At 31.7% G+C, this 14,620-nt stretch overlaps 2 protein-coding genes across 4 annotated transcripts in view; both read right to left on the bottom strand.

Moving 5' to 3' along the window:
* The window catches only part of LOC134708908 (sialin-like), a 34,550-nt gene that overhangs the window by 15,146 nt on the left and 4,784 nt on the right, over window positions 1-14,620 (bottom strand). For 2 of the 3 annotated variants that reach the window (XM_063569324.1, XM_063569325.1), the window contains exon 1: window positions 4,307-4,424. The exons of the other annotated variant lie outside the window; for it this stretch is intronic. The gene's annotated coding sequence lies outside the window, so the exon portion shown is untranslated. Of the gene's footprint in view, window positions 1-4,306; window positions 4,425-14,620 lie in introns of those variants that run through there. 3 annotated transcript variants of the gene reach the window in all.
* Window positions 10,007-12,572, bottom strand: LOC134708881 (vesicular glutamate transporter 1-like). The gene is made up of 3 exons (XM_063569323.1): window positions 12,444-12,572; window positions 11,930-12,171; window positions 10,007-11,145 (listed from the first exon to the last, which is right to left on the bottom strand). Exons 1-3 carry the CDS (start codon window positions 12,481-12,483, stop codon window positions 10,957-10,959), a joined length of 471 nt encoding a protein of 156 aa, XP_063425393.1. The 5' UTR covers window positions 12,484-12,572; the 3' UTR covers window positions 10,007-10,956.

Genomic DNA, 14,620 nt, shown 5'->3' with positions numbered 1-14,620 from the left:
AACGCAAACCTTTGCGTTATAACGCAAACCTTTGCGTTATAACGCAAACAAACATTTTGCGTTATAACGCAAAGGTTTGCGTTATAACGCAAACATAGGAAAAAAAAAAAAAAAAAAAAAAAATGTGTGGCGCTTATACGCTTCCGTATATATGTTTAAGGTTCATGGAATAAATTGCTTGTTTGTTCAATTACACCCATGTTTTGCTTTAGAATGTCATAAAATCAATTTGCTGTCAACAGAAAAAGGTGTTTGAAATTCTTTTTATTCAGATAATATGAGGCCGGTACACGCTTTATGATTAAGATAAAAGAACCGACAGCTGATATTGTTATTAATATGTATGTTGTTAAAAAATATACATAACATATTTAGTTCAGTTAACAGATCATTATTTTGAGTTTATATCAATATTAAATCAATTTTTACCTATGCATGTATTATCTCGAAAGTGATATCAGAAGATTTAATTTCCAAAGGTCTTTTATATATTCATCTCAAGACATATATAAAAAAAAATTTAGTATACATAGATTGAAATATAAGTACAAATGGAAAATAAAATTGAGAAGACTTTTGGTGGTTTACCAGGAGATTCTACGCATTTATTTTCATTGAATTAAATTTGTTTAATTTGTTTTCTCAGGACGAATTGTTGCTATTCATATTATTTCAGAATGGGACATTATATAACGTCACAGTACTAATATTGTACCAAGTGCCCAAAGTGCACATATTTAGCAGAAAAATCAGCGGAAATCTTAGATAAAAGTTAAAAGACTAAACAATTTGTATTTTTATGAACTGATAGTATACATGTATTTTAACATACCTGATTTTTTGTAGATATGTACAAAATATTTACCGTTTACATCAACAGATGCAGTATTCACTGGAAAAAGTAAAATCTACGGAAACGACATTAACAAAATGCAAAATTTTAAAAATGAGGAAATAAGATATGTAACAAGCATTCATTTATTAAAAAAAAAAATAGTAAGCATGGGCTCATGTCAAATTGTTCTGAATATTTGAAAAAATAAAACAAAACATCTATTATTCGATTTCTAAGGGTGAAATTGGGTAATCCTCATTACATAATAATGGATTGTTTGAAGGTTAGTTTTACCCCATTTTTTTTATGATTATATATTGATTCAAAATTGAATTGATGGAATTATAAAGTAAATAATGATACATCTATTAAATAAACAAAGAATGGAAACTTTTGTCTGGATCACAAATAAACGTAGGTGAAACAAATGTCAAAGTATGTGCTTTTTGGGGTACCATCCAGTTAGACAGGTCTTGGGAGCTTTTTTCGATCAAAATATCATCATAACAAAAGAGGCTTTATATTTTTCTTGTTTAAATAGTAATTATTAAAATTCATATCATCTGAATTTACTTATATGTTTAAAAGAAATAAGCTCCCATGTTTATGTGTCAATTTACTCATTTACTTTTCGTTTTAAACTTTTATAATTTGAAACTTTACGATCTTTACCTTTACTCTGAACGTTTGTTGTACTAAAACATGTCTTCCCGAATTCTAACTAACAAAATATTTGAATCGAAAATATTCTTCGTCGTCAAAATAACACCAAAACTAAAAAAAAATACGCTTCCTTTAGATGGCATATGATGTCATTGTCCACACTGAACATTTATGTTACGAAAGATGTTTTATTGTTTTATTGTACTATTGTTTTCTGTTTGTCTTTTTCATTTTTAGTCATGGCGTTGTCCGTTTGTTTTAGATTTATGAGTTTGACTGTCCCTTTTGTATCTGTCGTCCCTCTTTTATTGTAAGATTCTATATTTTCTACAATTTCAATACTTCGGTGACGAAAATGTTTATGTTGTTTTAATGAAAAATTAAAAGCATTTAAAACTTCATTAAAGTCACTATACATCCTAATTTCTCTTACCAGGGTCTATATAAATCCTTGCTCTTAATTAGAGAGTGGACAACAATATTCTTGCTGTGTTTACAAATGTATATATATCTATATATACAAGTCTAAATTGAAAACATGAAGATAGAAGTTAAAGACCAATGAATATCCATTCTTCCAAAATGTTCTGCCAAATACAGCTTAGGAAATCTTTTCCTTTGGTAAAAATCCTTAGTATTTTGAAAAAAACCCTAAGTTGTTTAAACAGCTAATTCATAATTATGACCCTAACAATGATAATTAATGTCAACACAGCAGTGCTGATCTTTGGGCTAGTGATACATCCAGGGAGCAAACTTCCACAGCTGTGATATCGACCAAGTAATTATAAATAAACTCAACATATATACCAGAATTAAAATTTGAACGCCAATCGCGCATTTTGTTTACAAAATCAAATGCGCGTCTGACCTACACAATCACAAGCTCTTAGCTTTTACAGGAGACAGGGCACTTTTTATTATCAAGTATAGTGTTATGTGATTTGGTTTAATTACAGATCTTATTAAAACAGCTACTATACACATTTTAGTTATTGTGGGACGTTGTCTTACGGATGTAAAACCCTCAACATTATTACCACAGAAAATTTGTCTCAAGAATTTTATACCATAATTCATAGCTCATTTACTACATATACTAGTTATGCAAACTGGCAATAATCCAATCAATTAATATATGAATATCTATATAAATCTGATTACTCAGTTATATTTGGGATTCTTAAAAACACATTTATTGATCACCAACTGATTCCGATTAAAACTTACTGATACCTTTAACTATCCACCAAAAGTCGAAACAGGGTGCAGCGAATTTAATGTTATTTAGAAATATAATCTTCTCAATTTTTCCTCAGAAGATTCGAATTCTTAATATTTTGATTCGTAACTAACAGTCCTGCTGATGAAAATATTTCATCTGACGGTATTGAGTTGATGGAATGACAAAGACTCGATAAACTAAAACAGTAAGCCTTGTAAAGTTGCTCTTCTCTATAGCCTACCTATGTTCGGAGTACTTCTAAAAGACAATCGAAACGTATTTTAGTTTTGATTAATTTTAGCAATGATTTGTATAGTGTTTTTAATATCTCGTTGACATCTCTTCATTTCATCCATATTTTTAACAGATATACAAGCACGCGTATTAAAATACATCTGAATCTTAATTAGGTAGAAAGTTACTGTATATTAACTTATTATATCACTTTTACTGTTAAGACAGATTTTAAGTTATTCATTTGACGTGACTCTAGATCTGTGCTTTATGTAAAATATCATACTTTGAACGACAAAATTATTTCATTTATTAATATTACTAATATGTGAGTTCGTGGTCTAGTGGTTACGACCGATGGCTACAGTACTGAAGGTCCCGAGTTGAATTCTGACTCGGGATGCTAAAATATCAGTACATCAGAAGGGTGATTTTCACCATCTCACACACATCTCTGGTACCCAGACCGAAGTTTAAAACTAGAATGGGTACTTTTGGGGCCTCGGTTGGTCAAAGTTGCCCCTTGCTTTGTCCTGGAGATCGATCAGCTACCGATATATCTTCGGTTTGTCTGTTTCCGCGACTGTCATACAAGTGAGAGGTTTAACTAGCTATAAAACCAGAGTCTACATTGGAAAATGCCTGTACCAAGTCAGGAATATGACAGTTGTTATCCATTCGTTTGATGTGTTTGGACTTTTGATTTTGATTTTGGACTTTCCTTTTTGAATTTTCCACGGGGTTCAGTATTTTTGTGTTTTTAATTATTTTAAAAATACTATCGTTTCTAGACTCAAAGCAATTTGAAACGTGAGATATTGTTTAACTACGTACTTGCTTGTGGTTTAAAAACCTTACTTTCACCTTCAGTCTCTATTTGGAAATTGGTTTCGTTTTGATTTGTCTAATAACAACAAAAGTAATGCTTGATGCATAATGTTCTAAATAATGTTAAAATATACATGTTTTTTTTACTTAAATGAGGCCATTAGTTTTCTCGTTTGAATTTACATTGTTTTATCGGGGCCTTTTATAGCTGGCTATGCAATGTGGGCTTTGCTCATTGTTGAAGGCCGTACGGTGACCTATAGTTGTTAATGTCTGTGTCATTTTGGTATTTTTTGGATAGTTGTCTCATTGGCAATCATACCACATCTTCCTTTTTATATGTTCTATTGTAGAAAATTTCTATTGATAACAAAAATGGAAAAAAAAGATGCGGTTTACCAAAATGTGAAGCATATCTGTCGGAAGTACCACTATAGAAAGGAAAACATTTCTTTACTGTTGTAACTTAACTGACAAATTGCCCCCTCGAGGTAAACGATTGTTAAAAGAATCAATCTTACCTTGTAGAGAAAAAACGCCTTTTACCAACAACAAGAAAATAGAACTAAAGTCTGGATCCTCATTACATATTTATAGTTGTGTTACGTAACTCACGAAATCGGCATATGTCTTGTCATGTTAAAGTACCCGGGTTTACTACGCATTATTAATTTCAGATTGAAATAAAAAGTACGTAGAATATTGATTTAAATTGTACCAAGATAATTTTTTATGGAAACTATAAAAAATTGAAAACTGGAACCAAATGACAAATGTTTGTGAACTACTTCTCTTGAAAACATAACATATTTTATATATTGTGTCTAGGACACTTCATGTTGTATTTATGAATCAAAAATAGTAAAAAAGTAATATTTCGTTTAATTAATATCTATTTCACGTTTTGCAACTTTTTTCCAATCTGGGGCTTATTTAGGAAGGGAAACAAAGTGTTGACATTAAAAGGGAGGAAAACATTTCAATTTACTTCTTTTTCATAAATCTAAGTTTATGTGATCTGATGATAGAATAACTACATCCCATCTAAGTCATACACTGTTAATTTTTCCAACGAAGATATTGTTAAACTAGAGCTTCGCAAGAGCCTGTGTCGCTCACCTTGGTATATGTGCATATAAACAATGGACACAGATAAATTCATAACAAAATTGGTGATGGTGATGTGTTTGTAGATCTATCTATACTGAACATTCTTGTTGCTAAAATTATCTCTATCTATAATGAACTTGGCCCAGTAATTACAGTGGAAAATATTTCCCAAAAATTTACAAAAAATTTACAAAAATTTATGAAAATTGTTAACAATTGACTATAAAGGGCAATAACTCCTTAAGTGGAAAATTTTGGCCAAGTTGACTTATTTTGCTGAACATTATTGCTGTTTACAGTTTATCTCTATCTATAATAATATTCAAGATCATAACCAAAATTTGCAAAATTTCCTTAAAACTACTAATTCGTGGGCAGCAACTCAACAACAGGTTGTCCCATTTGTCCAAAATTTCAGGGCAGATAAACAATTTAACCCCAGGTCAGATTTGCTCTAAATGCTTTGGTTTTTGAGTTATAAGCAAAAAACTGCATTTTACCCCTATGTTCTATTTTTAGCCATGGCGGTCATCTTGATTGGTTGACCGGACACATTTTTAAACTATATTTCCCAATGATGATTACAGCCAAGTTTGGTTTAATTTGGCCAAGAAATCTCAGAGGAGAAGATAATTGTAACAGATTACAAAAATTTACGAAAAATTGGTGGTCAAAATTGACTATAAAGGGCAACAACTCCTTAAGGGATCAACTGATAATTTTGTTCATGCTGACTTATTTGTAGATCTTACTTTGCTGAACATTATTGCTGTTTACAGTTTATCTCTTTCTATAATAATATTTAAGATAATAACCAAAATCTAAAAAATTTCCTTCAAATTACTTATTTCGGGGCAGCAACCCAACAACCGGTTGTCCGATTCATTTGAAAATTTCAGGGCAGATAGATTTTTACCTGATGAACAATTTTATAGCTGTCAGATTTGCTCTAAATGCTTTGGTTTCAGAGTTATGAGCCAAAATTTAAATATTACCCCTATGTTCTATTTTTAGCCATGGCGGCCATCTTGATTGGTTGACCGGGTCACACCACACATTTTTAAACTAAATACCTCAAAGATAAGTGTGGCCCAGTTGTTTTAGAGGGAAAGAATTTTGTAATAGATAACTAAGATTTACGAAAAACGGTTAAAAATTTACTATAAAGGGGAATAACTCCTCAAGGGGTCAACTGACCATTTCGGTCATTTGACTTATTTGTAAATCTTACTTTGCTGAACATTATTGCTGTTTGTTTGTTTTGAGATGACTGCTGTAACCATGTGCTGAACATAAATGCTGTTTACAATTTATCTCTATCTATAATAATATTCAAGATAATAACTAAAAACAAAAAACTTTCCCTTAAAATTACCAATTCAGGGGCAGCAACCCAACAACGGGTTGTCCGATTCATCTGAAAATTTCAGGGGATTTGCTAAATGCTTTTGTTTTTGAGTTAAAAACTGCATTTTACCCCTATGTTTTATTTTTAGCCATCGCGGCCATCTTGGTTGGTTGGCGGGGTCACCGGGCACATTTTAAAATTACATACCCCAATGATGATTGTAGCCAAGTTTGGTTTAATTGGGCCCAGTTGTTTCAGAGGAGAAGATTTTTGTAAAAGTTAACGACGACGGACGCAAAGTGATGAGAAAAGCTCACTTGGCCCTTCGGGCCAAGTCAGATAAAAAATACACAATAGACCGTTTACACAATTCTGCAATATTTTACAAAAGTGACTTATATTAATTACTTAATTTTTACAAACACGAACGTCCTTATATTCTATTATTACAAAGCAAATAAAACTTGAAAAAATCAACTATAGATCGTTTATATCGTTATAATAATTTTTCTACGTACACTAAAATAAAAAATAAGGCGATGAACACAACCAGAGTTCTAAAATATATCTTATAAAATATATCAGTCTATCATATTGTTAAGCCATACGCACGTTTCGTCTGCACAAGGTTTATCAATGGTGCTCGAATTCAAGCAAACCAAACCAAACCGTACGGTGACCTATAGTTGTTAATTTTTGTGTCACTTGTAGAGAGTTGTCTCATTGGCAATCATACCTCATCTTCTTTTTTTAGATGAAACCGAAGATCATTTCAAGCAAAAACTTGGTATAGTCATCCATAATTTGTCGTAAAACAACCTTCAGGTTTCAATAAGTATAAAAATCTGCAACATACATATTTTACTGTAAAATAGCCGAACCAATCGTATGTTTGTCAACACAAAGTGCTACTAATGGGGCTGCTGAAAATAATTGGTACAAAACGTACACCAGCAGTGTCACCAACTCCAGTGTTGTTCAAACTTATATACAAGACTTGCACTTTGTAACGCGTGTCGCTCATTTCCTGTATATAAGAATAATCCGTTACAATCGAAATAAAAAGGTGAAAGCCAAATCAAACACGGAATTAAAAAAACTAATTGTAAATCAGACTCCTGGAGAGTGGTGCCAAAATTTTTCAAAATATATTCGAAATTAAAATTAAAATGTGGTCTTATGACATAAATATATTGTCCAAATTATTTACATATCAAACCCAATGTCATTTTTCATTGTTTGCATTTTAACATTTTTTTATTCGAGCGTCACTGCTGAGTCTTTTGTTGACGAAACGCGCGTCAGGCGTAAATATAAATTTTCAATCCTGGTTATGATGAGTTCATTTGTTGACAATCATGCCGACAACTACCTGAAAAAAGGTTTGGTATTTGAATATGAGTTTGATATCTGAAAAAGTTTGATGAAGTATATAATGCTCATTTCATATTAGTATTACAATCTAGCAAGTTAATCTTGAATCTTTTTATTTGATCAAGTCTTTTTTAAATATGCGAAGCATTTGTGGTCTTCCTTGTCAAACTTATGTAAATTCAAATTGATTTTTTTTTCACATCGATTGTATTATTTACATACACCTGTTGCACTACATTTGTACTAAAGTTATGATATGAAACGTGTCTGACCTTGATACCTTGGTAAATACGAATCCTAGGAATTTAAAATTACCTTTAATTTGCTGTTTTCATTTTCAAATACTAATCAATATTTATCATTTGTTGTATAAGGAAGTAGTCCACTAATTTTAGTTTTGTAACTTCTGAAATGGTTGATATTGGCCCTAAGATTTTTAAGTTTTTTTTAAACAACCCATTATACTACATAGTTTCCATTACAATCGATATTACTTTAATTATATAAAAAGCTAAAAAGTGCAAGGTTTGGCATGCCACAAAACCAGTTTCAACCCAACATTTTTTTCTTTTAAAATGTCCTATACCAAGTCAGAAATATGGCCAATGCTATATTATAGTTCGTTTTTGTGTGTGTTACATGTTAACGTTGAATTTTCGTTGTGTCGTTTGTTTTCTTTTGTGTTTGAGTGTGAACTCACATTACTATAAGACGTGTCACGGTAATTTTTCTTTCCCTAATTCATGTTTTTTGTTTTGATGTTATATTTGTTTTTCTCATCGGGTTTTGTCTAATGCTTAGTCTGTGTGTGTTACATTTTTATGTTGTGTCGTTGTTCTCCTCTTATATTTTATGCGTTTTCCTCAGTTTTAGTTTGTTACCCCGATTTTGTTTTTTGTCCATGGATTTACGAGTTTTGAACAGCGGTATGCTACTGTTGCCTTTATTTAAAAATTATGAAATATTGAATTCTTAAATATGCATTACTATACTATTAATGAATGGGTGTTTTTATAATGGCCCTGTTAAATGTCCATGGTCCATGGGCCATTATAAAAACACCCATTTATTAATACATTTATTAACCAACTGAACAAAATTGCATGTGTTGCTGCCAACTTGATGTACTCTCTTACTCTTTTAATGAAGTTTTAGTTTGATGAAAAAAATATTTTGTACTTCACCACGATAAAGCTTTAAATATACCAAATATCCAAAATATTAAGTTATGTGTTGAAAAACAGGATGAACAGTGATCTCTTTATATGGTTCTTTAATGTTTGTTGCTGGTAACTAAATAAAATAAAATAAAATACAAAAATGTAACTCTTTACAACTTAATTTTATTAACTTTATTAAACCCCTAACTGGGCATAATACAGACAAACTGGGAATTAATACAGGATCATTACAGAAAAAACAGGGCCACTACAGAAATAAAACAGGGCAATTACAGCGAAATCAGGGCCATTACAGAAAAAACAGGGCCATTACAGAAAAAATATAATTTTCAATAAACAGTCATTTTTGGCAATAATGTACTTAGTTGGTTAAATTGTTGTAACATCTGTTTTGGAAACATTTTCAATAATTCTTTACAAATTTTATCTTATTCAACTTTGGCGGACACCCACGATCCACAATATTTTTATGTCTTGAAATTCAATAACATTTTGGTAGCCGCCAATGGTTTGCTCAAACTTTTAGGTGCAAAAAAATCACAAAATCATCGTATTTTGACAACATATCTAACATGTGCTGATTTTAAAGCCAACTGTGAAAAATTTAATTTAACTAAGAACTAAGATTTTGAAAGATATCCATTTGTGAACCAATTATGGCCATTTCTAAATTTTATTATAAAGTTGAAATTAAAGGCCAACTTTTGCCTATGCAGTTCCGCAAAATATGTATTCACACTTGCTGATATTCAATTTATTACAATTAAAACATATCAAAGTTAAAGTACTTATGCTTCCGTAGGTCAGGAAGTAAGTGAGTAGGAAGAAAAAATCCTCTGTGAAATAAACGTATTAAATAATTTCATTGGCAAAATACCTGTAAATAAAACTTTTCTTGATGAACAGTAAATCTAGCTGACTTTATTAATTTGGGTATAAATGAAGGCCTTCAATGTTTAAACTATGTTGAAAATGGATGAATCAAATGTAAATATATACAATTCAAGATTTGAAAACAACTTTAGGTCTACTTATAAACTGCTAACGTGTAAACTAATACTATTCGACAACTGAGATAAGTTTCCCGTACATAGTTTGCTTTATACTTTTTGCATTTTATTACTTTTTTTTTACCTCTTGATGTATTTTATATAACGAAAAAACATGTTTAGATAGTAAAAATTTTGCAGTATGTTTGGCTGTTTTTAAACAATATTAATTAATAGCCATTCAAAACAATGATTTTAATTTTAGATTTAGGTAATATGTAGGTCTCAGCGATGATGTTTAAAGAAAATGTCATCTGCTATTTCTATAAAGCTAAAATCATCATGAATGTTTGTTTGTATAAATGTACCTGATTGCTGGATCATTTGTTATTCTGTTCTGATTTTTTTTTATATGTAAGAGTCGTAGTAGCATTGTCAATAAAGGTATTTATGCTGATTGATACCATCATCTATAAGTTCGACAATTATTCATTAAATTCATAGATATCAAAATGAATATATACACAAGACCGAAGTGTACAAAGATACATTTTGACGTAAATCATTCTGCGTGAACAGGGGGCGCAACTAGTTGGATTTGGTAGTGCAATAGCAACGTTGGGTTACTTGGCAATTTTGATAAATTGGATCAAAGTAAAATGAAGTTTCCATGGGAATAGCAGATTATTAAAAAAAAAAACTTAAAAAATTGCATTGCCCGAATGGAAATAATGATAAATGCAAATGATGAGCCAAAAATTTAGCTGTGTTTGTCAAGCTACTACTACAGTTCTAGGAAAAGCGTTTTTATACCATTCAAAGAGTCGAGAAACTTTTCAAAGAATTTCTGCTATACATTTTTTATCAATCAATTCAATAAAAGAAAACAGAAATATAATAACAATATATTAAACAAACAAATCTGACTCACCATATACAACAGGCACCATATATTGTACGTTCATAAATATTGGGTTACAAAGTTATCGTGAAAGACTAACAACAACTGCATAGCACAAATATGTGACATCAAACCTTTAAAGCATATTATAAAATCATGAAACAAAGTCATTATATAACTCGGCATTGAATCAAAATATATGACATCACAGAAAACGCTGATTTTTATATTCCTCCAGCCAAATTACTCAATGACAATGCATTAAAAATCACATATTATCGCCATCGTTCCGAAGATTACCAGCCTTTTGCTCTTCTAGTGGAATTGTTATTTTAACAGGTTCCTGCGCCCATGGTTGTAAATCACCACTTGCAAATATAATGTAAAATATTGCACCAAATAGATAAATGCCAGCTGCAATGTAGAAAACTATCTGCCACTCAGCTCGAGTTTGTGCCTGTAAAACGTATACGTATTTCCATAAGTTAAGTATATAATAAACCAGTGTCAACGTTGAAAAACACGACTTCAAAGTTTTGTTTTTATTTTACCTATACGACAATCCTTACATGAAATCGTGTTTGGGAAATGATTGTATTATAAACTTTATGTTTCCGTTGTCTTTTTTTTAAGTAAATGAATAATGTGTCCAAATACAGAAAGCATAACGAAACGTTTCATCATAAACAAACACACCAAAATAAAAAAACAGAAATACGATATTCCGATTATTGATATATTACTTTGTCTTTGACACAATTGCATATTTTGAGATTTTAAACTTTTTAAAATTGTATCATATCATTTATCAACCAAAAAAGCTAATTAGAATTAAGCTTGCTAACTTTATTCATGTTGCAGTGCTGAGTGTGTCGTGGATTCAAAGTTCTTTTTCAATTAACGTGTTCAGAGGAACTTCTCATAGGGAAACAAACATACGTTCACAGCTGCAGTATGATACGAACGTACTATTTCGAAGAATGGTGTTTTGACGGCGTTTACAACAGTATTTAACCCCATTCATCTCATACATGATCTGATGGCAGCAGTGACATTGATTAAGTTTATGCTATAGCTAAATTTGACTGGCAGTAAACATTTTTTTTCAATTTTATTTGAGCGTTGCTGTTTTAATGACGCATATCACTTTCCCTCTGATTGATATGCCAAATCACTTCATTAACAAATAGCAACATATGATTACAATACAAATACGCAAAATTTTGTTTACAAAAACTGACCTTTTCTGTAATTGCACCCACTATAATTGGTGATATAATTCCAGTTGTAGACGCCAGTGAATTCGAAATTCCAAGTAAGATCCCTGCATAGCTAGGTGCTATATCAATATGATTAACAACCCATCCACTGTACTGAAATCCTGCCGAACTTACAGCAAGAATAACCAATACAATGGCCAAGGCAGTTTGGGAACAGTCGACATAACCTAAACCAATCAACATAGAAGCAGGAACTAATTTTGCTGAAATAAATCATATCATACACATATGATTAATGAAGTAAAACTAGGTGAAAAGTATTATTTTATGTCTAAAGGATTATTTTTTATCTATTTGAGATGGGGAATGGTTTAAACAAAGATTTGGAGCATACCTATTTCCATGATGAGTTTTGATTGCATATAGAATAAATCAGTTTTAAAAACATATATGTGACAAACATGTTTCAAATATTACTATTTTGAAATTTCAGAATACTACTTTGATAAAAGGTGAGCAGTGTAATTCGTCTTACCAATAGTGTCAAATACTTTTCGGGTATTAGTAGTCGACATCAATTTTCTGTTCCGGAAAAAGTCAGCAAGCCAGCCTCCACAAAATACAGTTGCCCAGAAAACAATATATGGTAATGATGAAAAGAGTCCATTCTGAAAGTTAATTTTGAATCAGTTGAATCAGTACTTTAAGCCTCGGTCACACCTTACCGGATAGCACGAAAGGACGACGAGCGGATGAAAATAAAAGTTGTCCGTTGACAAAATTGTTATCCGTTGGGAGTACGTTGATGTACTGACCGAATAAAACGGACATGCAACGTTCGAGAAACGGAAACGTACCGGACTGAACGGATGTCGAACGTACATCCAACGGACGAGTATCGCATTAAAACGTTCACAGCTGCAGTATGATACGAACGTACTATTTCGAAGAATGGTGTTTTGACGGCGTTTACAACAGTATTTAACCCCATTCATCTCATACATGATCTGATGGCAGCAGTGACATTGATTTAGTTTATGCTATAGCTAAATTTGACTGGCAGTAAACATTTTTTTTCAATTTTATTTGAGCGTTGCTGTCTTAATGACGCATATCACTTTCCCTCTGATTGATATGCCAAATCACTTCATTAACAAATAGCAACATATGATTACAATACAAATACGCAAAATTTTGTTTACAAAAACTGACCTTTTCTGTAATTGCACCCACTATAATTGGTGATATAATTCCAGTTGTAGACGCCAGTGAATTCGAAATTCCAAGTAAGATCCCTGCATAGCTAGGTGCTATATCAATATGATTAACAACCCATCCACTGTACTGAAATCCTGCCGAACTTACAGCAAGAATAACCAATACAATGGCCAAGGCAGTTTGGGAACAGTCGACATAACCTAAACCAATCAACATAGAAGCAGGAACTAATTTTGCTGAAATAAATCATATCATACACATATGATTAATGAAGTAAAACTAGGTGAAAAGTATTATTTTATGTCTAAAGGATTTTTTTTTTATCTATTTGAGAGGGGGAATGGTTTAAACAAAGATTTGGAGCATACCTATTTCCATGATGAGTTTTGATTGCATATAGAATAAATCAGTTTTAAAAACATATATGTGACAAACATGTTTCAAATATTACTATTTTGAAATTTCAGAATACTACTTTGATAAAAGGTGAGCAGTGTAATTCGTCTTACCAATAGTGTCAAATACTTTTCGGGTATTAGTAGTCGACATCAATTTTCTGTTCCGGAAAAAGTCAGCAAGCCAGCCTCCACAAAATACAGTTGCCCAGAAAACAATATATGGTAATGATGAAAAGAGTCCATTCTGAAAGTTAATTTTGAATCAGTTGAATCAGTACTTTAAGCCTCGGTCACACCTTACCGGATAGCACGAAAGGACGACGAGCGGATGAAAATAAAAGTTGTCCGTTGACAAAATTGTTATCCGTTGGGAGTACGTTGATGTACTGACCGAATAAAACGGACATGCAACGTTCGAGAAACGGAAACGTACCGGACTGAACGGATGTCGAACGTACATCCAACGGACGAGTATCGCATTAAAACGTTCACAGCTGCAGTATGATACGAACGTACTATTTCGAAGAATGGTGTTTTGACGGCGTTTACAACAGTATTTAACCCCATTCATCTCATACATGATCTGATGGCAGCAGTGACATTGATTTAGTTTATGCTATAGCTAAATTTGACTGGCAGTAAACATTTTTTTTCAATTTTATTTGAGCGTTGCTGTCTTAATGACGCATATCACTTTCCCTCTGATTGATATGCCAAATCACTTCATTAACAAATAGCAACATATGATTACAATACAAATACGCAAAATTTTGTTTACAAAAACTGACCTTTTCTGTAATTGCACCCACTATAATTGGTGATATAATTCCAGTTGTAGACGCCAGTGAATTCGAAATTCCAAGTAAGATCCCTGCATAGCTAGGTGCTATATCAATATGATTAACAACCCATCCACTGTACTGAAATCCTGCCGAACTTACAGCAAGAATAACCAATACAATGGCCAAGGCAGTTTGGGAACAGTCGACATAACCTAAACCAATCAACATAGAAGCAGGAACTAATTTTGCTGAAATAAATCATATCATACACATATGATTAATGAAGTAAAACTAGGTGAAAAGTATTATTTTAT

Source organism: Mytilus trossulus, chromosome 1, assembly GCF_036588685.1.
Source record: "Mytilus trossulus isolate FHL-02 chromosome 1, PNRI_Mtr1.1.1.hap1, whole genome shotgun sequence".
Classification (NCBI taxonomy): Eukaryota; Metazoa; Mollusca; class Bivalvia; order Mytilida; family Mytilidae; genus Mytilus; species Mytilus trossulus.
Note: the sequence above shows the minus strand (reverse complement) of the source record. Positions and strands in the feature narration are given on the sequence as shown.

What these genes read in the sequence shown, in the direction of transcription:
- LOC134708881 (XM_063569323.1), bottom strand. Translation starts at nt 12,483, where the DNA reads ATGTCGACTACTAATACCCGAAAAGTATTTGACACTATTG. An exon ending in AAAAGTATTTGACACTATTG is followed by an intron (nt 12,172 to 12,443) that starts GTAAGACGAATT and finishes GATTTATTTCAG; the next exon opens with CAAAATTAGTTCCTGCTTCT. An exon ending in TGGGTGCAATTACAGAAAAG is followed by an intron (nt 11,146 to 11,929) that starts GTCAGTTTTTGT and finishes TACGTTTTACAG; the next exon opens with GCACAAACTCGAGCTGAGTG.